We start from the raw sequence: 26,207 nt of genomic DNA, 5'->3' as shown, positions 1-26,207 counted from the left end.
AATAGCTATCCCATCACTTAGAAGAGTAAGTGAGATACAAGCATTTACTATACAAGAACCCTTTATACAAATACATAAACATAAAGTGGTTCTCCGTACAAATCCCACATTCTTACCAAAAGTCATATCGCCGTTCCACCTAAACCAAACAGTGGAACTCCCAGTCTTCTTTCCACAACCAGACTCAGTAGCCGAAAGAGCCTTACATACATTAGACATAAAGAGAGCACTAATGTGTTACATTGACAGGACAAAACAATCTCGTAAAACAAAACAATTGTTTGAAGCCTTCCAAAAACCTCATGCAGGTAATCCTATATCCAAACAAGGCATTGCCAGATGGATAGTTAAATGTATTCAAACTTGCTATATCAAAGCAAAAAGAGATCTACCTATTACACCAAAAGCGCATTCCACTAGGAAAAAAGGCGCCACAATGGCTTTTCTGGGGAATATACCTATGACTGAAATTTGTAAGGCAGCCACCTGGTCTATGCCTCATACATTTACGAAGCATTACTGTGTAGATGTATTAACAACACAACAAGCCACAGTAGGACAGGCTGTATTAAGAACATTATTTCAAACAACTTCAACTCCTACAGGCTAAGCCACCGCTTTTTTGGAGAGGTTACTGCTTATTAGTCTATGCACAGCATGTGTATCTGCAGCTACACATGCCATCGAACGGAAAATGTCACTTGCCCAGTGTACATCTGTTTGTGGCATGAGATGCTGCAGATTCCCGTGCGCCCTCCCACCTCCCCGGGAGCCTGTAGCCGTTGTTAGTTGAACAAGATTTGTAAATTTGTAAATAAATATTATTTTAATACACATTATGTACATACACACCTACTCCATTGCATGGGCACATCTAGTATACTCTCAACTCCTACCTCACCCTCAGCGGGGAAAACAATCTAAGATGGAGTCGACGCCCATGCACAGTGGAGCCGAAAGGGAGTAGACCCTCTGTCTCGTGACTCGAAAAGACTTCTTCGAAGAAAAACAACTTGTAACACTCCGAGCTCAACACTAGATGGCAGGATAATGCACAGCATGTGAATCTGCAGCGTCTCATGCCACGAACAGATGTACACTGGGTAAGTGACATTTTCCATTTGTAGCATGCATTGTTGTAGAACACATTCCCTCATACTTCTGCCATCTGGTGCTGGGCCCGAGTGTTTGCAACTAGTTATTTCACCAAGAAGTCTTGAATCATAAGACCTTTTGTGATTCCTCCCTTGGTTCACAATGCAGTAGTACAAATGTTCCACTTCTTATTGTCATCATGTTGGGAAAGATGAATTACTCCTTGGATTGTTCAGGACCAGCCCTTCAACCTTCAAACTCCCCAACTTCGAGAACATCTTACCTCCAGGACCTGCCTAGAGAGTTTTTGCACAACATTTCTGTTCCTCTCTCTATGCATCGTTACTGATGAGCCTCGATGCACTGCATCCGGCGGCTCACGTTCACCGACGACCCTCGCCACTTATGGTCATATCTGTGGCTGTGGGAGAGCTTGATGGGATCTTCTGTGCTGTTCAACTTCAGAAGGCAGACCCTTGCAATTTTGCCCAGACTGCAATACTAGGTATCCTTGGTCCAACCAGCACAGCATATTCAATCTTTGCCTGTCGCCAAGGAGACAATACCTCTCTGAAGCCTTTTGTACTTTCTGGTACAAGACACCATGGTACCACAGTGAAAGATGCTGAAGTCATCATAAAATGCTGCGCCAAGCATTGGCCGAGACATAAAACATCTTTGGCTACAAAGGCCTCCTCGAACCAGAGGAGAAACAGGGAAAACAATTGGGAATTCCAACCGCCTCCAACTTTGAAAAAGACGTCATGGAGTAGCTGCTCCCTAAGCCTTCTGGAACAATGACAGAAATAAACCCCAAAGCCTCTGTGGTGTTACCGGCACTAAAGGGTCAGTCACAGCCTTGAAAAGGTTGGCCAAAATGTGGCCCTTAGCACAACCATTATTGCCCAAACTCTAGTGGGTCACTTGGGTTACCCCCCTAAGATAGCTATTAAAACTGAAGCAGAGTATGGTCCTGCGAGTGTCAGACATTAAGCACTGAATCAAGCCTAAATAGGCACTGACTCTCGGGGCCCAGTGCTGACAGAACATTAATCTCAAACTTGAGCACCCTCCTCAACACTGAGCAAGCCATCACAGTAGGGTGTTGAACCTCACTGAGGCTGGCACCTTCAGGGCTGAGGTGGACACCAAAAGCAAACTCTTGTATGGCTTAGACGTGAGTGACAGAGGCACCTCAACGCCAAAGTTGAACTGAACAGAAACACCCATCGAGATGTCCTTAGGTACTTTTCACTACCTCCACCTCCACCTCTAACACCCTTAAACCTACACAGTCTCCACAACAGGAATCATCTGTGCACTCCCTGTCGTATCTTGGCACCCCCATATGATCTGCAGAAACTATTGATGAGTTCTTACCCATGGGGATGAAGACGAGCCCTGGGAGGGCTACCACATTGATCCTCCCGATTATTCAAACATAGAACCCTATCCTTCCAATGCCCCTCCATCTAACAACTAGTGCTGCCAAGCATTACAATGCAAAAATGCATGTGGTACAGAATGAAGACGAATTCCTGCTGGAAAAGCTGTCCACAACAGAGAGGATAGTACAATAACTCCCTATGCTATGGGGCATGTTAAGGTCAATCTAAATAGCAGGAAACATCCTGCAGACAATTACATGGTGCAGGCACTGGCTACTTCCAGTTCAGCTCCTACTTTCTCAGCTCCTGTGGGGGGGAATTTCACTTGTTAAAACATGTTGTAGGGGTGTGGAATTTATTAAAATTAAATATCTACTTGTCCATGGGACAGGATGCTTCTTAAATCTACTTGTCCTATTAACAAATTCTACTTGTCCCTTTGGTGCCATGTAGTGCAGCGATACAAATATGGTCGCAATCTCATTATGTAAGAGCTCTGATAATAGCCCCTCTGACTATGCCAGGGCTACTACTATAGTAGGGCTTGAATACTCACAGTTTCAATCCCCATAATAGCAAGTTCCTTATTTTGCACCTTTCCGCAGATCTACATACAGGGGCTGGAGGAATCAGTAAGCAATAGTTCTCTTCCAGGGGATCCTCATCAATAGTCATAAACATTGAATATTCCCGCCCTTGTGCGGGGACCCCGGAGCATATATATATAAAATACATACATATTATCATGTGTAAAACAGCAATGCAGGCTATAATCATAAATAGGCTAAAATGCTTTATTTCTATGCAAGTTTTTTTTTATTTTTTTTTTTTAGATTATAAAATCACAATAGATCATAAATATCTACCTAAGCCCCAAAAACTGGACTTAGGGAAGTAAACAGCAGTAAATATCAGAGAAAAATAGAAAAAACCACATTGAAAAACAATGAAGCATTCTTAGCCAATAGGCTGCATGCAGGTTAACACAGGAGAACCATAAAAACTTTGGCACCGTGCCTTTAAGACCCTGAGCACCTCCAGTATCCCACCATGCCTCAGGGGTGAAGGGAAGGTGACAGTTGGTTCACAGTTAGGTCAGTTCTTTTTTCCGGCTTCTTCTGAGAGGATCCTGGAGCATTGAGCTCTCAGTTTTTCTGAGTTTTTTCTTCAGAAAAATTCCTAAAAATAGTGTTTTTCCTGTTTACTCGACAGATAACATCTTTTGTCTGAGTTTGGCAGTCTTTTCTGACAGAAAATGCCATCTCTTTTTGTAAAATGTCCTTCTTGTGGGAAGAAGAAAGCCCAGTCAGACCCACACTCTCTGTGTATTGTCTGCCTGCCACAGAGTCACTGTCCTGACACCTGCAAGTATTGTAAGAAGATGTCGAGGAGGACTCTCAAAGACAGAGAGAAAATCAGGCTACATGGGCTTCAGGAGAGGAAAAAGTCAACATCCTCTTCACTTCCCAGACCTACAACAGAAGGAATGGCCAGATCGACGTCGACAGGTAGGATTGTGCCTGTTTGTTCTCCATCGACGTCATCGGCGCCACCGTCTCACCGGCATAGATCGCCGTCGACGGTGACCAGACCGACGTCGAGGGACAAAGCGTCGAAGCATGGACAGCACAGGGGTACATCTCCGTCGACGGCAGGCCGCCGTTCGGCGTCGAGCCATCTCCGGCGCTCCCGTTCGCCGTCGAGAACATCTCGCCCCTTGGCGTCGAAGGACACGCCGCCAAAAACACCACGACGGCATGAACATCCGCCGTCGACCACTCGCCACTCAACGTCGAGACACACGACGGCGAGTAGGTCCAGGTCCCGCGATCGGCGATCGGCGTCAAGACATTCAACGTCAAGGCCTTCGACGTCAAGACCTTCGACGTCGAGAACAGACCAGCCATCGCAACTTTCGACGTCGAGGATGCAATCGACGTCGACACAACCTTCAGCTGTGTCACAGGCAGTAGAGCCAGCGGAAAAAGCTCCCTCACCGGTGGTCTCTATACGGAGTGCATCATCCCATTCTAGAGCGGGCTCATCGGGGCATGTTTCTCCCATCACTCTATCACCTAGATGGTTAGAGAGCCTGAATAGACCGGCAGCATCCCCGGATTCCCAATACTCTAGGATGTATTCTCCTACTGCCTCATTGCCTAGAACGCCATCGCCTACAGCTAGAGCAGGACGGGCTCGTTCTGCTTCTCGTCAGCCGACCACAAGACCTGCACACTCTGCTACAGCTTCTCGTAGCAGGTCTCGTTCCCGAAGGAGAACCAGGTCGCGAACACCACACAGAAGATCACCTTCTTGGTCTTCTTCAGGATCGTCCGTTGGGCGCTACTCCCCCACACTGACAGATTCTCCACCTGCTAGGATCTCACCGGTGGATGATATCACCACTTTTAATGAGGTTCTTTTAAGGGGAGCGCAGAAACTAAATATTGAGGTACCGGAGCCGGCCACCTCATCCTCAGTTATCTTTGAGACCCTACAACACAGATCAGTCTCGAGAAAACTGCTGCCACTAGTACCGGGTTTGCTGCAACCTACTATGGACACCTTTCTGACTCCAGCCACTCTCAAGTCTGCCCCGGCTAGGATTCAAAAGAAGTACAAAGCTCCGGAGCAAGATCCTTTATTCCTGCGGAAGGATCCGCCACCGGACTCTGTGATCTTAGCCGCAGCCAGAAAAACACACTCTGTGGCATCATCTTCCACAGTCCCCCCGGATAAGTAGAGCAGACACCTAGACTCCCTGGGGAGAAAGATGTGCGGTACGGCGGCATCTGCTATGAAGGTCTCCAGCGCCTCAGCACTTCTGGGCAGATATGACCGCTCTCTGTGGGACTCACTCCACAGATTTACAGAAAAGTTGCCCAGGGAAGATAGACAGGACTTCCAAGAAATCTTGCAGGAAGGGGGCCTAGTATCTAACCAGGTCATCAGCGCGGCGGCGGACGGGGCGGATTTGGCTGCGCATGGGTATGCGCACGGAATCTGCGCTAGGAGGTCTTCCTGGCTACGGCTCACGGGTCTGAAACAGGAAGCACAGCAACGCATTTTAAACCTTCCATTCAGCGGGAATTCGTTGTTCGGTACCCACGCGGATGAAGAGATGGCCCGAATGAAAACGGAGGTGGACACTATGAGGGCAGTGGGTCTGGAACGTAAGAAAGACTTCAGGCGGAGGTACAGGCCGTACGACAGACGACCATTCCAGCAGAGGGTTCAAACCCCTCACTGGTCTCAGAGGCCACAACAACGACAGGGACGTCCCCTGTTTCAGGCACGTAGGCCCACAAGAGACCGAGGGGCAAGTAGACCTCAACAGTCTACAGCAAAGACACCAACAAAGCAATGAAGCATTGCTTCCCTCAACACTGTGCACCACTCCGGTGGGGGGAAGTATTACGCATCATCTTCACGAGTGGCACTCCATCACAAGAGACAAATGGGTGCTCAATATTGTCGAACATGGCTATTCTCTCCTTTTCAAAAAACCTCCGCCACACTTGCCGCCAGCAAGATGTTTTCCTTCTCATCTCAGCCTGCTACGCAAGGAAGTTCTTGCACTCCTACAAAAGAAAGCGGTAGAAAAGGTTCCTCCGGCACAAAAAGGAAAAGGGGTGTACTCCCGTTACTTTCTGGTGGCGAAAAAAGGTCAACAGGGCATCTTCAGGCCAATTCTGGACCTACGGCTCCTGAACAAGTACATAAGAAAACAGAAGTTCAGGATGCTAGCCCTTCACCAGATTGTTCCGCAACTGCATCAGGGAGACTGGATGTGCTCCATCGACCTACAGGATGCATATTTTCACATCCCAATAGCATCCAAACATCGGAAATTCTTACGTTTCCAGATAGCGTCACAGCACTACCAATTCAGAGTCCTACCATTCGGCCTGAAGTCTGCACCCCGAGTCTTTTCAAAATGTGTAGCAGTGGTAGCGGCACATCTTCGAAGGCAAAAAATATTCATCTACCCCTACCTGGACGACTGGCTATTGAAGGCTTCCTCTCCGGATCAGGCGAGAAAACATCGAGACATTGTACTAAGAACTTTCGAGTCTCTAGGTCTTCAAATCAACCACAACAAGTCAACCTTGATTCCAACACAAAACCTCCACTACCTGGGAGCTATACTAAACACAGAGCTCCAAAGAGTGTATCCTTCGGAGGAACGACTTTTATCAATCCACAGGAAGTGTCAACAACTATTAACAGCCGATGCACCTACTGCTCGTCAGGTGACATCGCTTCTGGGCTCCATGGCTTCATGCATCTTCATAGTCCCGAATGCCAGGCTACACATGAGGCCCCTTCAGGAGGCATTAGAGAACAACTGGAGCCAAAAGACTGGTCGCTGGGAGGACAGAGTACGACTACCAACAGCGGCTTTTCAATCACTACAATGGTGGATGCACAGACCTCACCTGTCGATAGGTTCTCCGTTTCACCAGACAATTCCAGCCGACACTCTGGTAACGGATGCGTCTCTTCAGGGTTGGGGTGCTCATCTGGGTTCCTTCCAAGCTCAGGGTCTGTGGTCCGACAAGGAAAAGAACTATCACATAAATCTACTGGAGCTCAGAGCGGTCCATCTGGCTCTCAAATCTTTCTCTCCATTGGTTCAGGGGAAATCTCTCCTAATTCAGACAGACAATACAACCACAATGTATTACCTGAACAAACAGGGGGGAACAAGATCACTACCTCTGTCTCGAGAGTCCCAAACGATATGGCATTGGCTCCTGGCCAGGGGAATGTCTATCACAGCGGTACACCTGCCAGGTCAGCAAAACGTAGAGGCAGATTTCCTGAGCAGACATCTAGAAGACGCGCACGACTGGGTCCTACACGACGAAGTCGTCGAGGACATCTTTGGTCAATGGGGTCGACCCCAGTTGGATCTCTTTGCAGACGAAGCAAACAAGAAATGCCCAGACTTCGCATCCAGGTTCTGCCGTCCGGGATCTCAAGGGAATGCCCTGTTGATCAACTGGTCAGGGATATTTCTCTACGCCTTTCCACCGATTCCCCTCATACCGGCAGTAATCAACAAACTTTACAACTCCAGAACCAGAATGATTCTGATAGCACCACAATGGCCCCGCCAATTCTGGTACACGGATCTACTCAACTTATCGGAAAAACCTCACAGGAGGTTGCCGTGCAGACCGGATCTCCTGAGCAGAATGGAAGGCAGAATCCTACATCCCAACCTTCCCTCTCTGAGCTTGACAGCATGGCTCCTGAATTCCTACAGTATGGGCACCTAGGGCTCTCACAGGAGTGCATGAACATCTTGAAAGAGTCAAAACGACCTTCCACAAGGCGTTCTTACGCTTTTAAGTGGAAGAGATTTTACATCTGGTGCTCTCAACAAGGTATAAATCCCATACGAGCTCAGGAGGATGTCATACTGTCCTATTTGCTTCATCTGGCGAAGTCTGGTCTGCAGGTATCTTCTATTAAGGTTCATTTGTCTGCAATTACAGCGTATCGTAAGTCGCCTTCTCAGGAATCCTTCTTTACGATACCTGTAGTCAAGGATTTCTTAGAAGGCTTGAAAAAGGTTTTTCCTCCCATTCGGAGACCTTCTCCTCCATGGGAACTGAATGTAGTCCTGTCAAAACTTATGGGCCCTCCCTTTGAACCTATCCACAAGGCCTCTTTACAGCACCTTACGTGGAAGACGGCTTTTTTGGTGGCCATTACTTCAGCGAGGAGGGTCAGCGAAATTCAGGCTCTGTCTTGCAGAGAACCGTACACGGTTTTTCACGATAATAGAGTGGTTCTGCGAACTCACCCATCTTTCCTTCCGAAGGTGGTGTCAGAATTCCATATCAATCAGACTATGGCCCTCATTCTGACCTTGGCGGGCGGCGGAGGCCGCCCGCCAAAGTCCCGCCGTCAGGTTACCGTTCCGCGGTCGAAAGACCGCGGCGGTAATTCTGACTTTCCCGCTGGGCTGGCGGGCGGTCGCCTTCAGACCGCCAGCCAGCCCAGCGGGAAAGAGGCTTCCACGATGAAGCCGGCTCGGAATCGAGCCGGCGGAGTGGAAGCTGTGCGACGGGTGCAGTTGCACCCGTCGCGTATTTCACTGTCTGCGCAGCAGACAGTGAAATACATGTAGGGGCCCTCTTACGGGGCCCCCTGCAATGCCCATGCCAGTGGCATGGGCACTGCAGGGGCCCCCAGGGGCCCCGCGACCCCCCCTACCGCCATCCGGATCTCGGCGGTCCGACCGCCGGGATCTGGATGGCGGTAGGGGGGGTCGGAATCCCCGCGGCGGTGCAGCAAGCTGCGCCGCCGCGGAGGATTCAATGGGGCCGCGGTACACTGGCGGGACCCCGCCAGTGGTGCCGGTCCGACCGCGGCTTTACCGCCGCGGTCGGAATCCCCATTGGAGCACCGCCGGCCTGTCGGCGGTGCTCCCGCGGTCCTCCGCCCTGGCGGTCAAAGACCGCCAGGGTCAGAATGACCACCTATATCTTTACCGACTTTCTTTCCCAATCCGGAGACTCCGGCTGAGAAAGCATTGCATTCTTTAGACTTAAAAAGAGTGCTGAAATTCTATTTGGACAAAACAAAACCGATTAGACATTCTAACCATTTGTTTCTGAATTATGGTCATTTAAGAACAGGAGAGGCAGCGTCTAAACGAACGATATCAAGATAGATTGTGTCTTGTATTGTTAACACTTACCAACTGGCTAATAAGCAATTACTGGCTAGGCCAAAAGCGCATTCCACAAGGGGAAAAGCGGCTACTGCTGCCCTCCTTAACAATGTACCAATTTCCGAGATTTGTAAGGCTGCTACATGGAAGTCTGTGCATACCTTTACTAAGCATTACTGTTTAGACTCGGATGCAAGAGCGGATGCCCAGGTGGGGCAGGCCTCTCTTAGAAATCTATTTGCATGAATATGTATTCTTTCCTGCACTTCTTTCAGACAGTCCGCAGAGTTTAGGGATGGGCTTGCTAATCTATTCAATGTTTATGACTATTGATGAGGATCCCCTGGAAGAGAAGGATTAGTTACTTACCTGTAAATCCTAGTTCTCTTCCAGGGGTATCCTCATCAAAGTCATAAACAACCCACCCTCCTCCCCGGACTCAAGTCTCCTAGAAGTGCAGGACAGATTATCTTTCTGATCAGTTACACAGATTGTCACCGTAAAAAAGTACTGACCTAACTGTGAACCAACTGTCACCTTCCCTTCACCCCTGAGGCATGGTGGGATACTGGAGGTGCTCAGGGTCTTAAAGGCACGGTGCCAAAGTTTTTATGGTTCTCCTGTGTTAACCTGCATGCAGCCTATTGGCTAAGAATGCTTCATTGTTTTTCAATGTGTTTTTTTCTATTTTTCTCTGATATTTACTGCTGTTTACTTCCCTAAGTCCAGTTTTTGGGGCTTAGGTAGATATTTATGATCTATTGTGATTTTATAATATAAAAAAAAAAAAAAAAAAAAAAAACTTGCATAGAAATAAAGCATTTTAGCCTATTTATGATTATAGCCTGCATTGCTGTTTTACACATGATAATATGTATGTATTTTATATATATATGCTCCGGGGTCCCCGCACAAGGGCGGGAATATTCAATGTTTATGACTTTGATGAGGATACCCCTGGAAGAGAACTAGGATTTACAGGTAAGTAACTAATCCTTCCATGGCTGGAATGTGTTTGAGTCTGAAAATCCATTAACTTGCATGTTTTAAGGATTTCCTCCGTCTCTTTTCTAATGTTTTCCCATAACGAGAAAGGATGGAAATTTACTCCTGACAATGGCAGAAGTAGAAGGTCTTCCAGGGTTGGAAAAAAGTGGTGGGAGGGAAAGTGAACTTGTAGACGCTCAATAGATTATCACATGAGCAAATGCATATGCATATTTGCTCGTGATAAAATACAGTTCACAAATATTTTCTAGGCGTATGATTTCCTGGTCTACTTCTGTACGTTTTTGTGAATTCATGAAAGCCACTGATTCAAAGACATATACCAAGGGTGCATTTCTTTTGTGACTTTCTTTAAGAATTAGGGGCCAAATGTACGAAAGCTTTTTCCCATAGACACAGAATGGGTAAAATCCTTTAGTACATCTGGCCCTTAGTTCCTAATTAGGTCTGACGTTAACAAAGACATTTTGTTTTGTATTAAACTTCTATTTCTTTCTCTGTCTATCGTCTGGCTTTACTGTGAGTGATCGCATTCTGCTTTTCCACAAGGAGCATATTGGCACACAAAGTAGTTTTATTAAGTGCCAGGAACTACTGTGGCACTCAGTGGCATAACAATACTGGAGGGGGACCCCCCGCAAAGAACATGGAGGCCCCCCCTCCAGACTCACTAGAGCAGATGCTGTGCTAAGGGGGCCACATGGAGGGGGGATGTGGGGCCTTTGTTACACCACTTGTGGCACTGTGTGCTTTTTGAACCAAAAACCTTTTTTAATTTTTACCAGTGTTTGGTACAATGGTGAGGGCCTGGCAGCTCCCACAACAATAAAGTGTTATAAAAGGCATGTCAAAACAGACACTCATTGACGAAACCAAAAGGCTCACAAAAAATGTCAGATTGGTTGGCTTTGCCAGTGCTTGTTAATTTTCATGCTTCCCATTTAATCTTGTTGAAAATTGTTAGACTGATTTTCCATTGGGAATCTTTTTTGGAAATACTAGCATGCATCAACACATTTTATCTAATGACGCTTCAAAGAAGTAGCACCTAAAATTTTGTAGTTGTATTTTTTTCTGAACATTTTAGTTTGAAAGCAAAGAATCATCACTCTTGTTTATAAGCTTCTGCAAACCTTTGCATCTAATCAGAGAGCATTCTGAAAGCATTATACTTAGCCTCATATTATTAACTTTTCAAACGTGTGTACACTTTTTTTTGTTTTTGCTGGAACCACTGTCGGTAGTGCACTGTGACCTTGACTTTTATTTACAGCACTCACCCTAATAATGAAGGCTTTTCATTAATGAACCATAAATACAAGTTCGAACAGCATTAACATATGGACACACATATTACCTCAACTGCAGACAGCTCCCTTCTCTGTAAACTGGCAGCCAAAGGGTTTGTGCTGCAGGGAGTTGGGCCTACTTGTCCCAAGGACAAAATGACAAGTGAATATTAGATCTGGTATGTTATGGACATACTCTCAACTGTATTGAAGACTGCAACTCACTCCTCCCTGGAAGTCATCTCAATATCTACGGTTGTTCAGGATTAAACTCTTTCCATGATCGCCAGTAGGGCATTTAAAGCTATCCCCAAATTTCCAAACAATTCAAGAATTTAATCCAGGTTTTTTTCTAATGCGGAAAAAAGTGACGAGTGGTGTTTCCAATTTTGGAGGTGAAGCTGCTGAATAAATGTATCCAAAAGCAATCGTTCAGAATAGTGCTACAACAAGAAGTACCTCAGTTCATTTAAATAGGCCAATACATGATTTCACTGGTTCTCCATATTCTAATACATTCAAAATATTGCAAGTACTTGTGGTTTAAAGTAGTCACTTCCACTATCAGTTAAAGGTGCTCCATTTCGGTATCAAGCCAGTTCCAAGTACAAAATGCAGGGCGCGTACAACTGAATTTTTAAAGAGAAAAGAATGCCAAATCTTTTTTATAGGGTAACTCTCTTGTTAAGGGAAAACTTATGAAAGTACAACAATAGATAGATTTCAGTCTCAGAGCCTCTCATCAAACATTAGCAAGTCTTAAATGAAACATCTCAAGATCATTCAAATCCTGGAAGCGATATTATAAACAGTTATGGGGAAAGCTTTCCTATTTCAGGAAATATTAAACAAATTATAAGCCCTGTCTTCACAGATCCAAGGGCATAACATGATTACAGTTAGAACATTTAAGTCACTAATAAGAATGATGTCCTCATACACCCTTTTGGTTCCTCACTGCAGACTGAAAGTGTAACCCTTTATAAGAGGACTTGGACACCAAAATGATTCAGGTGACCCGCTCATTTGAACACTGAACCCAGATAAGGTCCAGAAACCAAACAGCACTGCACTGGGTTGGTAGTCAAAACTATTGACTATATCAAAAGGCTTACCTTTCCAGCTATAGTGGTCTCCTTTTGTGATGCATCCCTAGACTGATGGGGCACTTGTAAGGATGGGACTACACAACCATGGTTTTGTGCATCAGCAAGCAAGGTAGCACAGAGTCAGAGGCTACTGATCAGCTAAGTCGTAGCATCTTTGGAAGAGCAGACACCTTCTGGGAGTATGCAACACACTTGGCAGGACTACAGATGTCAACCATGAATTGGAGATGAACAAAGAGATGGTGGAGATGCTTTTTGAGCAGTGGGCCATCTAACACTGGATTTGTTTTCAGCGCCACCTAGGTACGATGGGAAACGCCTTTGGATGTCACAGTTGAAAATCTATGCACACGCCGGACTGTTGCGCTATTCTACATCAATGTGGGGTACCTCCAATAATTTAAACTTACCAAGCTAATCATCAGATATTTTGTGTTTAGTGCCACTCCAAAAGATCGCATCCTATCCTGAACCACATCAGATACTTAAATTTCTGTTGGAATTAGCTAAAGTGCGCCTTAAACATATCTTCATTAGGGTTCACTTGACGGCAACATCCAGATTTATGCGCTTTTTAGATTCCTCCTCCTCATTAGCTTCCAGAATCATCAAACAATTCAATTGTTAAAGGGCTTTTCAGTGCATTTGCATTTATTCAAGCCCTTCCTCCTTTATTTTTCCCAATTAAGGAAACAACTTTTCGAACTGATACATGGTGCAGACTTAAATAAATTACATTTAAGATAGCGCTGTTGTTGGCCCTACACTTGGTAGGAGAGTGAGAGAGAACCATGCATTGCCTTCTAAAGAGATATTTCTACACTTTAAAAAAGATAAGGTGGTCCTAAGAAATAAACCAAAGTTCATCCCAAAGGTAGCAACAGACTTTTATCTAAACGAGCCAGTGGCTCATAAATCTTATTTTCAAAATTTTACAGTAGTGGCTGAAAGAAATCTTCCTCAACTGGGATGTAATTACCAATTTGCTGAGTTAAAGGTGTGTAAAGAAACACACGCATTCATGCATCTCATAAACTTATGCACACAACCCTTCCAACAATTTTGGTGGGTCGAATGTTTGACTGCAGGCCCAGTCCTCCTCCATTGTTACCCTATGAGGTGTATTAGAGCCCATTGGAAGGCACCCACCAAAAATGTTGGAACGTCGGAGTGCGTAAGTGTATGAGATGCATGAATCTGTGCATTTCTTTCCAGGACAGTTGTTTTACAGTATCTGACAATTTTCACAGTCCTGATGAAAGCCACAGTACCCGGTAGGAGTTGAGATGACTGAAACATGTTAATCAGAATTTGTTGAATGCCTAGGGTATCCTAGTTTGCACAAAAGAGCATCTCACACATGTTTGACTTTACCCTGATACCAGTTGTCAATTAAAGAATCCTATCCTGAGGGTACTAGAGGTAGAGAGTGTCACAGGTTGAGCCCATCCGAACACATTAGGTCATATGGATGTGGACTAGATGATGATGCATGCCATGAGAAGAAACTTAAATGAGTGAGAGTCCTTTTAAAAATTCTTAAGGTTTTTCAGGATAGGAAGGACATTTTAGTGGCACCATTTCCATTTGATTAACTCTGTACCCTTGTTCTCGTCATTAGATTGTCAAACTAAACTGAGAGGGTAACTTTCTCTGTGGTAGTCTTTGGCTGTCTTTAAGCCTCAGAGCAGTTTTGGTTATCTGTTTGATGGAGTGGCATGTGAGATTTGTTTTTATTTTTCAATTTTACCTCAAAAATCAAACACAAATAAGAAAATAATTCAGTGTCAAGGGAGCTTCACGGGTATCTGTCCTCCAGGTTTTGGACAGCACCTGGGACCTAGCACTACCTCTTCACCATATACTTGGACTTTCAGGAGTTAATATTGAGAGGGTTAGCTGGGCAGTAGAACTCTAGGTGCTGCTTGTTCTGTCATTGCAATGACCACCCCATTGTTGATAGAGATCAGGAATGATGTCTCAATAGAAACATCAAACACACTTTTCTTTAGGTGATCATTCTTTTTGTTTTTTGGACACACTAAAGATTGGAGGGACCAGGGCCGCTCCTGCTTCATACTCTTCTGTTCTGGCAAGTCATCTATAAAGCCCCCCCAAAGATCATTTTATTTGAAGTTTTCCCAAAATCCTGAACATAGTTGAAAATTGTCTATGTTGGTTTAATAATATGTTGATTTAGTACCTAGGAATACTAATGAGTAACATGCCTAAATAAATTGAATTTGTTCTTATCTGTTCATTTGACATTGAAGTGTAACTGCACCACAGTATTTTTACTATTTCACAAACCAGGCTTACTCTCTGACCACTCTTTTTGGCAGGGCCAGGGCACAAAAAACGAAGTAAAAGTCCTCGGGTTATGGAGCCGAAGAAAAAGTTAAAAGGAAAAAAAATGATTCCTTTGAAGATTAAATTGGGCATAATCGGGAACAAGCGGAAGAAGAGCTCTTCAGTAAGTATGATGTGAAGTAAGAGTCCAGGGTTCTGTTGTGAAACTGGAGGGTGACTAAAAGATGTCATAGTGTGCATGAGGACAGGTGGATGGGTAATGATGCAGTACGTTCTGAGTGTTTTGAAGGTGGCATGCAAATATACTTACGTGACTGTGGGGAGAGAAGTTGAAAGATACAACTCAGTAATGGGACAAAGTGGATTTTTACCGCTGAGCCTTAGGTAGAGGGAAGTGTTGATGTATGATTACTGGAAAGGAACAAGTGAAAGAATATTTTGATGAGTGGGACTGAATTATTATAGGAAGACTGTAGTAAGGCTGATGTGTGAATCAGTGAGTTTGGTATTGTACATCTGTAAATGGGTGAAAAGGTTCGTTTAGGAATATGAATGACAAATGAAGGAGATGGACCGATATCTCAGTGAGTACCTTTGGGATCGTAAATGAAAGGTACCCCTAAGTTCAAAGAGGATAGGATAACATTGTGCATATGTCAGTACTGATGAGAGGAGTAGAAGGATACCTTAGTATTCAGAGGTACTGGAGCTGTGCTTTTGAGCACTGGTAAGAAGCAGAGGTACTCTTTGCATAGCAAAAGAAAGTAGATTTAAAAGCACGTCTGCACCAAATTTTATTAAGGGAATGCAAACTTAAATCTGAGAACGGGAGGTGGATGAGAACCTCTGTGAGAAGTTCTAGGTGGAGAATGAAGGTTACATGTACAAACTGGTAGAAGGGGAATGGTTATCAGTGTTTATTCTAGTGAGAGATAGAAAGATGTTGTCGTAGATTCAATTAGGAGGGAAATTTAAAGTTTACTTGAGTACTATGATGAGACAGTTTACTTTTCGTGTTACATGCAACATAGCGGTCCCTCGGTGTATAATGATATTTGAGGAAACATTATATTAATGAGTGTAGGAAAGTGCCACTGTTGGCATGGTTACTCCCCACATTTTGCCTGTGGCCTGGAAAGGCACCCAAGGGCTGCAGCATGTATTATGCCACCCTGGGGGACCCCTTACCAAGCACATGTACACTGCCTGTGCAGCCTGTGTGTGCCGGTGGGGAGAAAAAGGCAAAGTCGACATGGCACTCCCCTCAGGGTGCCATGCTCACAAACCACTACCTGTGGCATAGCTAAGTAACCCCTCTAGCAGGCCTTACAGCCCTAAGGCAGGGTGCACTATACCACAGGTGAGGGCATAGCTGCATGAGCAATATGCTCCTACAGTGACTAAGTCCATTCTTAGACATTGCAAGCGCAGTGTAACCATATGTATATGGTTTGAGAGTTTGTCATTATGAACTCCACAGATCCATAATGGCTTCACTGAATACTGGGAAGTTTGATATCAAACTTCTCAGCACAATAAACCCCCACTGATGCCAGTGTGGGATTTATTAAAAAATGCACACAGAGGGCATCTTAGAGATTCCCCCTGTATTTTAGCCAAACGTCTAGTGGAGGACTGACTGGTCTGTGCCAGCCTGCCACTTTCAGAAAAGTTTCTGACCTCATGGGGTAAGAGCCTTTGTGCTCTCGGTGGCCAGAAACAAAGCCTGTCCTGGGTGGAGTTGCTTTGCACCTCCCCCTTACAGGAAATGTAACACCTGGCGGTGAGCCTCACAGGGTCAGGCCTCGGATTACAGTGCCCCAGGGCAGTCCAGCTAGTGGAGTTGCCCGGTCCTCGGACAAAGCCCCACTTTTGGTGACAAGTCCGGTGGGAAAATTAGGGACAACAGGGAGGAGTGACCACCCCTAAGGTGTCCAGAGGTGAGGTGATACCCTACCTGCAGAATCCTCCATCTTGGTTTGGAGGAAAGGGACCAATAGGATTAGGTTTGTGCCCCCCCTCTCCAAAGGGAATGGGCACAAGGAGGGTGTAACCACCCTCAGGGACAGTGGCTTTTGGCCACTGCCTTCTGACACCTAAAACACCCCTAAATCTACGATTTAAGGGCCCCCTGAACCCAGCTCACCAGACTCCTGGTGACCTGACAAGAAGAAGGACTGCTTAGCTGAAACCCCCAGCAGAGAAGAAGGAAGACTACAATTGTTTTGACCCCAGCCCTACCAGCCTGTCTCCTGCTTCAAAGAACCTGCAAATGAAAAGCGATGCATCCAGCGGGACCAGCGACCTCTGCCAAGCTACAGAGGACTGCCCTGCACCCAAAAGGACTAAGAACTCCCAAGGACAGCTGCTCTGTCCAAGAAACACCAAACAACCAAGGTCTCCAGCCTCACTCCGAATGCGTGAGTCCTGTCCACTCTGCACCCGACGCCCATGGCCCGTGTTCAGGTAGTCCACCCAGCTAGAGAGGATTCCCAGGCAATTGCGAGCAAGTGCCCACCCTGGGTTGACCCCTCCATCCCTCCACGACAACACCTGCAGACGGACTCCCGAGGACACCCTTGACTGAGAAGCTCCGGATGAAGATATTCAATGCCAAAAGACACACTGAACCTGCAGCCCCAAGGCCTTGGAGAACCTGACCTCTTGTGCAGTAGCGTTCAGCAGGTGGCCCTCCTCCCTGTCCAGCTTGTGGTCTGTCCGAGATGACCCTCTGGACCTCGCCTGCAGCCTCTGAGTGACCCCCGGGGCCCGTGCCTAGACCAGCATTGGAAACCCGGCGTCCTGTTTGCACCCTGCACCCGGCCGCCCCTATGCTGCTGAGGGTGTGGGTTTGGTGCCTACTTGTGACCCCTCCAGTGCTCCTCTAAACCTTCCTGGTCTGTCCTCCGAGTTGCAGGTACTTACTTACCTGCAGGCTGGCCTGATTCGGGGTACCCCCTGTCTCCATAGGAGCCCACGTTAAATTTGCTCATCTTTAACCTCTGCACCCGGCCGGACCCTTGTTGCTGGTGGTGGGTGTTTGGGGTTAACTTGAACCCCAACCTCTGAACTTCCTAAAACCCAGAGACTGAAACTGTATGTGGGGTACTGTGACAGGGAACAGGAGATGCTAAGGCTTGAGCCACTCCCCGAGTCCCCCAAGGGGACTCGCAGGAGTATACTTTCAAGAAGGCCGACGGAGCGGGGTGACATCAGGGAGAATCCCGCCGTCATGGGAGTAGAAGAGAGGAGTGGGAGGCGGTGGAAAGAGGACGGAGAGCGGGAAGACGGTTTGGAGGAAGAACGGCGAAAAGAGGGGGACAGATGGAAATGAACCGGACCGGAGTATCCCGAGAGGGAGAAGATGATGATCGACGATTGAGGCAGCGGAGTAAGGAACCAAAAACCAGTCGCAGATGAGGAGAAGTGCGGAGGAGCCAGCCACGTCCCTGGAGAGATGTGGCTCTCACAGGTACGGAACAGCTTATGCAGTTCATTCTCAGACTTAATAGGGAAGGCTGGTGTGGAGCGGGGAGGGGAAAAGGGGTCACACCCTTTTAGTTACAGAGGGCACACTTCTTATTACCAAACACATGTTGCTGGTGACAACCGGAGATCTTGGTTTCTTTCCTTTGGTACTCTTTTGTAAGAGGCCATAATCTATAGGAGAAAGCATTCTGGAACATCAAAATCTGTGGGGAGCACTATTTTTTTTTCTAAAGAAAAAAAATAAACACAATATAAATAAATCAAAATACACACACAAAAATGAAAAGGAGTGATTCACTTATTAACCCCACCCTTTCCACACTATAGTCAGTAGAATTCTTAAAATGCACTGATGACACAGTGGTGAAGTACTTAGAAGCTGATAAGGAAAGAAAGAAACACTTACCTAATAGAGACTTCTTGTTTTTCTCCTTCTCTCGCTGGCATCGTGGGAATGACCAACAGAGAAGTTTTGACTTCCCTACAGGGATAAAAAGAGAAGAGATATTCAGGCAAATGGATGACCAAGAAGTGGAAAGACATTATAATCCTGTCCTCTTAAAAGACTGTAATAAGCCACGTAAAGTCTCTTGTGACCAATAAAACAAACATCAGCTGTTCTCAACCACAACCCAGTGTACAGTCCTTTCTGATGGATACAACTACCTGTGGATTCCTCACCTTATGAATTCTCCCAATGCACCAGCACTCAACAGAATTATTTTTCCCCAGCACCGCACGTCGACGAGGACATCACAATTGCCCGACTCCATGCGACTCCGTGTGACGTCATTGTGGCAATAAAAGGTCCTCTCCAATCTGCTGACGTCAGTTCCCTTTTTTCCGTGCCTTCGAAGCATAACTGTTTTCTCCCTGCTCTTGGGAAAGACTACTGTTGTCGAAGGTGTTGATTGTTGTTACAATGTCTCCCCCTAGGAAATCCAATTTTAAACTTTGTCGAGAGTGCGGGGGTCGCATGTCTGTGACCGATCCTCACAATGATTGTCTGTGGTGCTTGAGTTCTGAGCACGACGTAGAGGAGTGTGGGTCCGGCCAGAAGATGAACCCGAAGGCCCTCAAGGAGAGGGAGGCTAAATTATTGTTGGCCAAGGTGAAGAAGGACAGGAGTCATCTGAGGTTTTCTTCCGGAAAATCCTCGAAGTCGCACAAGAAACGGCGTCAACATAATTCCCGGCATCGCTCGGATGGGGGTCGGTCTCGGTTGAGATCTCCATCCAGTCAGCGCCGTGCGACGCTGGAGGTGAGTCCAACAGTGACTCCACAGCAGAGCCCTCAGGCTTCTCTGGCATCGTCAGTCTTTGAGGTGGTTGACCCTCAGGGAAGTCCTCGCTTCTCACATGGAGCACAGTCGGATGTTCCAGATCCGGCACTGACGCCGCAGGAGGAACAGCGGTATCCTGCCTTCCCCACTCCGGGAGCGGTTCCGGTGGCATTTCTGAATGCCATGTGTAATATCTTTAACACCATGGCTCCTGGTGGTGCACCGGCTGGTCCTACAGGTCCTTTGGCATTTACATTGGGTGCTCCGGCTCCATTCAAGCCGGCGCCGTTTATGCCCCTTTAGCCTGTGGAGGGTGTTGGTCCGGCGCCAATGCCGATGGTATTGCCTGGAAGACCTTTGACGCTGATGTCTTCACCTGCTAGACCATTGGAACCGATGACGTCGCCCCAGGTTCGATCGGCGCCAGTGAAGCGCCCCCGAGAGTCCACAGCACTGATGGATTTGGTTCAGGCGCCGGATGAATCCAGAGATCGGGGTGTGTCTGTTGGTAGTCAGTCACACTTGAAGCCGATGTCATCGACGTCGGTGAATTCCTTGTCGACACCAAGATTAGAGGCCAGGTTAAGATCTAGGAGAAGGGCACTGAGACTCTTAGAGGAGCAGGAATATCGCAGACAGCTCCTGGAGGAAGGAGAAATTGCTGAGCCCCTAGGGGACTATCAGGGCTTGGACTCGGCAAGTGGTTTAGACACTTCACGTGAGTGGGACCTAGCCTCTGCAGGAGAGTACACAGAAGAGGCGGCCTCTTTGCTGCCTTTCTTACCACGGAATGAAGAGTTCCTGGACCTCCCACTACCTGCTGCAGAGGTTAAGACCAACATCTTGACTGAGGTCCTGCATCCTGCTTCAGCTGCTGCTGAGCCACTACTTCCTTTCAATGATGCTCTCACAGAGCCCAGTCTGGAAGAAGCCTGTGACGTCATCAGCTGTCAACAGATCAGTGGCAAGAAGGTACAGGGTGGCTCTGGGCGATCTGGGATTCCTGTCACAACATCCGACTCCGGAGAGTCTGGTGGTCCAGGCTTCTTGCTGCTCTCGTTCGGCTCCAGTTTCCTTCCCTGTTGCACATTCAGACAGGGAGTCCAATAGGATGGAGTAGTCGGCCAAAAAGACCTTTTCATCCTGCAGCATGGCTCTCAAATCTGCCAATGCGACTTGTGTATTGGGCAGGTACATTCATGCCCTGATGAACGCAGCTAAAACTGTGGTACCTTATCTGCCTCCAGAATTGCAGGGACTCCTGTCGAACGCGCAGGCTGCAGCTAGGCAAGTCATCCAGTCGGGTCTGTATACCACAGACACTGTGGCCAGGGCGATGGGCACTTCTATTGTCACCAGCCTGCATGCGTGGTTGAGATCTTCAGGATTCTCTACGGATGTCCAGACAACCGTTTTGGACCTTCCTTTTGATGGGGACAAATTGTTTGGAGCTAAAGCTGACTGTGCTTTAGAACGTTTTAAGGAAAGCAGGGCTACTGCCAAGTCCTTGGGCCCTGCAAGCATCTGCTAACACATTCAGGTCTTTCAGAATGTTTGGGGGTTTGGAAGAGGAACTTCCTTTCTTGGGAGACCTCAAACTGCAGCCCAGCAGCCTTCAAGTCTTCCCTATAAGTCCTTTAGAGGACGGGGTAGAGTTAGAACAAGAGGATCCACCCAGTAGCACACTGCCTCCTCCGCTTCCTCAGGGGGGACGCAGCAAGGAAAGCAGCCTTAGTTCTCCGCCCATTGTGTCTCATGCTTCTCCTTTAGGGGAAGGTTATTTATTTTTCTCTGCCAGTGGGAGTTAGTCACATCAGACTCCTGGGTTCTCAACATTGTGGGGAAAGGTTATGCCCTTCCTTTTCGAGTTTCCTCCTCCTTTCCCTACCCGCCCATCCTTTTGCACAGAAGACCATCTCCTGTTGTTGCAGCAGGAAGTTCTAGTCCTTTTATCGAAAGGGGCAGTGGAGTTGGTTCCAGAGCAGGAAAGGGCTCAGGTATGTTATTCAAGATACTTCCTGATCCCCAAGAAGGATGGTCGGTTGCAGCCTATCCTGGACCTGAGGTTTGGAATTGGTTCCTCAAACAGGAGAAATTCAAAATACTGACCCTAGCGCAGGTGCTTCTGGCACTGAACAAAGAGGATTGGATGGTGTCTGTCGACTAACAAGATGCTTACTTTCATATCCCTTTTCTGAAGTCGCACAGGAAGTATCTCCGATTTGTGGTAGGGTCGCAACACTACCAGTTTGCGGTCCTTCCTTTTGGTCTTACTTCAGCACCTCGAGTCTTCACGGCGGGGTTGCAGCAAATCTCAGGAGGAAGGGAATATCCGTATTCCCTTACCTGGGCGACTGGTTGATCAAAGCCAAGTCTCCGGAGCTTGTGCTGCATCACCTGCAGATGACAACCCGGTTGTTGTTCGATCTCGTTTTTTCAATAAACTTGCCCAAATCTCACCTGGAGCCCCCTCAGCACCTCCTGTTCATAAGGGCAGTACTGGACACAACGTTGGATCGGGCCTTTCCTCCGTCTCAGCGGATTCAGGACATTCAGGCTTTGATTCCAATGTTTCGAAATGGAGCGGTTGTTCCAGTCCTCAAGGTCCTGCGTCGCTCACTTCTTGCATTCTGTTGGTCACTCATGCATGCTGGCACATGAGGGCTCTTCAGTGGTGCCTCCGCAGGCAGTGGTTTCAACACAAAGGGAATCTCGAGGAGTCGATAACGATCTCCAGAGATACTGCGGCAGATCTACGATGGTGGGCTATGGACGGCAATCTTTCACAAGGAAGGCCGTTTTCACTACCACCTCTGGTGGCCACGGTCATAATGGATGCTTCCACTCTAGGGTGTGGAGCACATCTGGGGGACCTGGAGGTCAAAGGTCATCGGTCTCCAGTGGAACAGACGTTTCATATCAATCTGTTGGAATTGCGGGAGATACGTCCGGCTCTCAAGGCCCTCCTCCCCTCCCTTCGCGGTCAGTCGGTCCAAGTCCTGACGGACAACACTACTGCGATGTGGTACATCAACAAGCAGGAAGGAGCAGGGTCGTACCTTCTCTGCAGAGAGGCTCAGCGGCGCTGGTCCTGGGCTCTGGACCATCGGATTTGCTTAGTAGCAAACCATCTGGCCGGAGTTCTGAACGTGCGTGCGGACGGTCTCAGTCGGCATTTCTCGGCCGATCACAAGTGGCGGCTCCATCCAGACCTGATCCATTACATCTATCAGATGTGGGGGTTTCCTCAGGTGGACCTGTTTGCCACTCGGGAGAACGTGCACTGCCCGTCGTTCTGCAGCCTCCAGTATCTGGTGCAAGGAGTGTTGGGGGATGCGTTTCAGATGTTCTGCAACAGGCAGTTGCTTTACGCGTTTCCCCCATCCCCTTGATTCCTTGGGTTCTGAGGAAGATTCGCCAAGACCGGGCCCAAGTTATCTTAATAGCTCCGGTTTGGCTGAGAAGGGTGTGGTATACAGACCTTCTCCAACTCTCTCTGTGCCTTCCGCCTCGTCTCCCTCACAGGGTAGATCTCCTCTCGCAGTCGCAGGGGCAGGTTCTACACCCCCACCTCCAGAGCCTGCATCTACATGCCTGGAGATTGAACGGGGCAATCTTAATTCTTTTTCGTTATTTTATCGGCCAGGCGACACTCCACCAAGACTGTCTATGCTGGCAGATGGGCAAAATGTGTTACTTGGTGTGGAGAGAGACAAATTGATCCCTTAAAGGCCCATTTATGTGATATTTTGCTTTTTGCGCTTTCATTGGCACAGAAGGGTTGCGCAGATGCAACAGTGAAAGGCTATTTATCAGCGCTGTCGGCTTTTCTTTGCCTTCCTGATCAACCTTCCTTATTTAAGTCCCCTGTAGTTCTCAGGTTCCTGAAAGGGTTAACTAACACGTTTCCTCCCACTCCGTTTGTTATGCCTCAGTGGGATTTGAATTTAGTTCTCACTTTTCTGATTGGATTCACCATTTGAACCTTTGCATTCTTGTCCATTAAAGTTATTAGTTTTGAAGACAGTCTTCCTCACAGCCATCACGTCTGCTATGTATGTGAGTGAGCTACAGCCTCTTAGTGTAAAACCCCCTTTCACATCCTTTCATGCAGACAAGGTGGTGGTGAGAACCAGGGCGGCTTTCCTACCAAAAGTAGTTACTCCATTTCATATGGGGCAGTCCATAAAGCTCCCGTCCTTTTACCCTTCTCCCCATCCATCGAAAGAGGAGGAGAGACTGCATTGGCTTGACCCATGGAGGGCTTTAAACTTTTATATTGAAAGGACAAGAGAGTTTTGAGTGGACAATCAATTCTTCATTGGCTATGTGGGGAAGAAGAAAGGATTGGCAGTCCACAAGAAAACATTGTCCAGGTGGGTCATTCTTTGCATTAAACTCTGTTATTCTTTGGCAAAGAAGGTTCCTCCTGTTGGTATCAGGGCCCATTCCACTAGGGCTAAGTCTGGCACTTCTGCCTTGGCAAGAAGTGTCCCGGTTGCTGAGATCTGTAAGGCTGCAACTTGGGCTTCCCTCCACACTTTCGCTAAGCATTATTGCTTAGACTCGGAAGTTAGGAGGGACGGCCATTTTGCACGATCTGTGCTGCAGGATTTCTTGGTGTTACAGGTCCGGCACCCGCCTCCGAGTGCGGTACTGCTTTGGGACTCTATTCATAAGGTGAGTGTAAGGAAATGCCTCCTTGGCATGGTTACCCCCTAACTTTTTGCCTTTGCTGATGCTAAGTTATGATTTGAAAGTGTGCTGGGACCCTACTAACAAGGCCCCAGCACCAGTGTTATTTCCATAAACTGTACCTTTGTCTCCACAATTGGCACAACCTTGGCACTCAGGTAAGTCCCTTGTAACTGGTACCAAGGGTCCTTATGCCAGGGAAGGTCTCTAAGGGCTGCAGCATGTCTTATGCCACCCCCCACTCATCACATGCACACTGCCTCACAGCTTGTGTATGCTCGTGGGGAGAAAATGACTAAGTCGACATGGCACTCCCCTCAGAGTGCCATGCCAACCTCACACTGCGTGTGACATAGATAAGTCTTAGAGATGCCCCCTGAAAACATACCCAACTTCTAGTTCCAGTTTCTGCCAGCCTGCCAGACGAGTTGCTGGTCACATGGGGAGAGTGCCATTGTCACTCTGCGGCCAGGAACAAAGCCTGTACTGGGTCGAGGTGCTTCTCACCTCCCCCTGCAGGAACTGTAACACCTGGCAGTGAGCCTCAAAGGCTCACCCCTTTTGTTACATCGCCCCAGGGCATCCCAGCTAGTGGAGATGCCCGCCCCTCCGGCCACTGCCCCCACTTTTTGGAGACAAGGCTGGAGGAGATAATGAGAAAAACAAGGGGGAGTCACTCACCACTCAGGACAGCCCCTAAGGTGTCCTGAGTTGAGGTGACCCCTGCCTTGAGAAATCCTCCATCTTGAGCTTGGAGGATTCCCCCAATAGGAATAGGGATGTGCCCCCCTCCCCACAGGTAGGAGGCACTAAGAGGGTGTAGCCACCCTCAAGGACAGTAGCCATTGGCTACTGCCCTACCAGACTAAACACACCCCTAAATTCAGTATTTAGGGGCTCCCCGATCCCAGGAAATCAGATTCCTGCAACCTGAAGAAAGAAGAAGGACTGCTGACCTACAAGCTTGCATGGAAGGAGGAAGACAACAACTGATTTGGCCCCAGCCCTACCGGCCTGTCTCCAACTTCGAAAACCTGCTCCAGTGACGCATCTGACAGGGACCAGCGACCTCTGAAGCCTCAGAGGACTGCCCTGGACTACAGGACTGTGGCAGGGATAGGCGGTACTGAGGAGTCGGAGACGTACGTAGTGTATATACAAGGGTTTTATTGTATTAAAGGGGTAATAATAACTGGTACTGAGTGGTGATAGTTTCTCGGTTACTGGTCTCTTCTCTTGTCCCTGTTGTTGTTCTTCTACGTCTTCCAGTGGTGGCAGTACTTTGATCTCCCAGGTGAAACCGGAAAGATAAACATAACAGGAAACAAAGTTAAGTCTTTTGGGGTATTTTGGGGTTGATTATGTGTACTCATGCAGGGGAAGTGTGGAGGAATAGGGTAAGTGACTAAAGGAAGCCCGGTAGTGAGGGTATAATAGGGCAAAACCAAACTAGTGACTTTCAACACCTAGCTAGTGCTGGCCCCGTAGTGATTCTTGTTTAATGTCTATCTTTTCTTCCCTCTGGGTTCTATTACACATGCTCTCCTTTCCACTCCCCCCCCTTCCTCCTCCTCCTTCCCCTTTAGTTAGTGGTGGTATCGTTCTGCCTTGTCCTTGCAATAAGGACCGTACCTTGTCTAGCCACGACCCTCCAGGGTCGTGGCGGCAAGCGCTCGTCTCGGGGGTCCGATTTCCCCCTTTTCCACTGGTTCCCAGGACTTGTGGATCGTCTCATTCCGTTTTCGGCATCCCTCTCGCTTCTCTCTCTGTCGGCGTCTCTAAGAAGAACTCCCCCTCACCGAGTCCGTCTTTTCTTTTTCTCTCGGGCTCCGGAAATTCACCGCGTCTGCCGGC

The 26,207-nt window shown here is 47.6% G+C and overlaps 1 protein-coding gene across 10 annotated transcripts in view; it reads left to right on the top strand.

The window, feature by feature from the left end:
• CHD3 (chromodomain helicase DNA binding protein 3) overlaps positions 1-26,207 on the top strand; it is a 1,503,198-nt gene that overhangs the window by 188,805 nt on the left and 1,288,186 nt on the right. For all 10 annotated transcript variants that reach the window (XM_069218663.1, XM_069218665.1, XM_069218664.1 and 7 more), the window contains exon 6: positions 14,920-15,050. In XM_069218663.1, coding sequence (XP_069074764.1) covers positions 14,920-15,050 — 131 coding nt within the window. The remainder of the gene's footprint in view (positions 1-14,919; positions 15,051-26,207) is intronic.

This window comes from Pleurodeles waltl, chromosome 12, assembly GCF_031143425.1.
Source record: "Pleurodeles waltl isolate 20211129_DDA chromosome 12, aPleWal1.hap1.20221129, whole genome shotgun sequence".
Classification (NCBI taxonomy): domain Eukaryota; kingdom Metazoa; phylum Chordata; class Amphibia; order Caudata; family Salamandridae; genus Pleurodeles; species Pleurodeles waltl.
The sequence above is the reverse complement of the archived record's forward strand: the minus strand, read 5'-3'. Positions and strand labels throughout refer to the sequence as shown.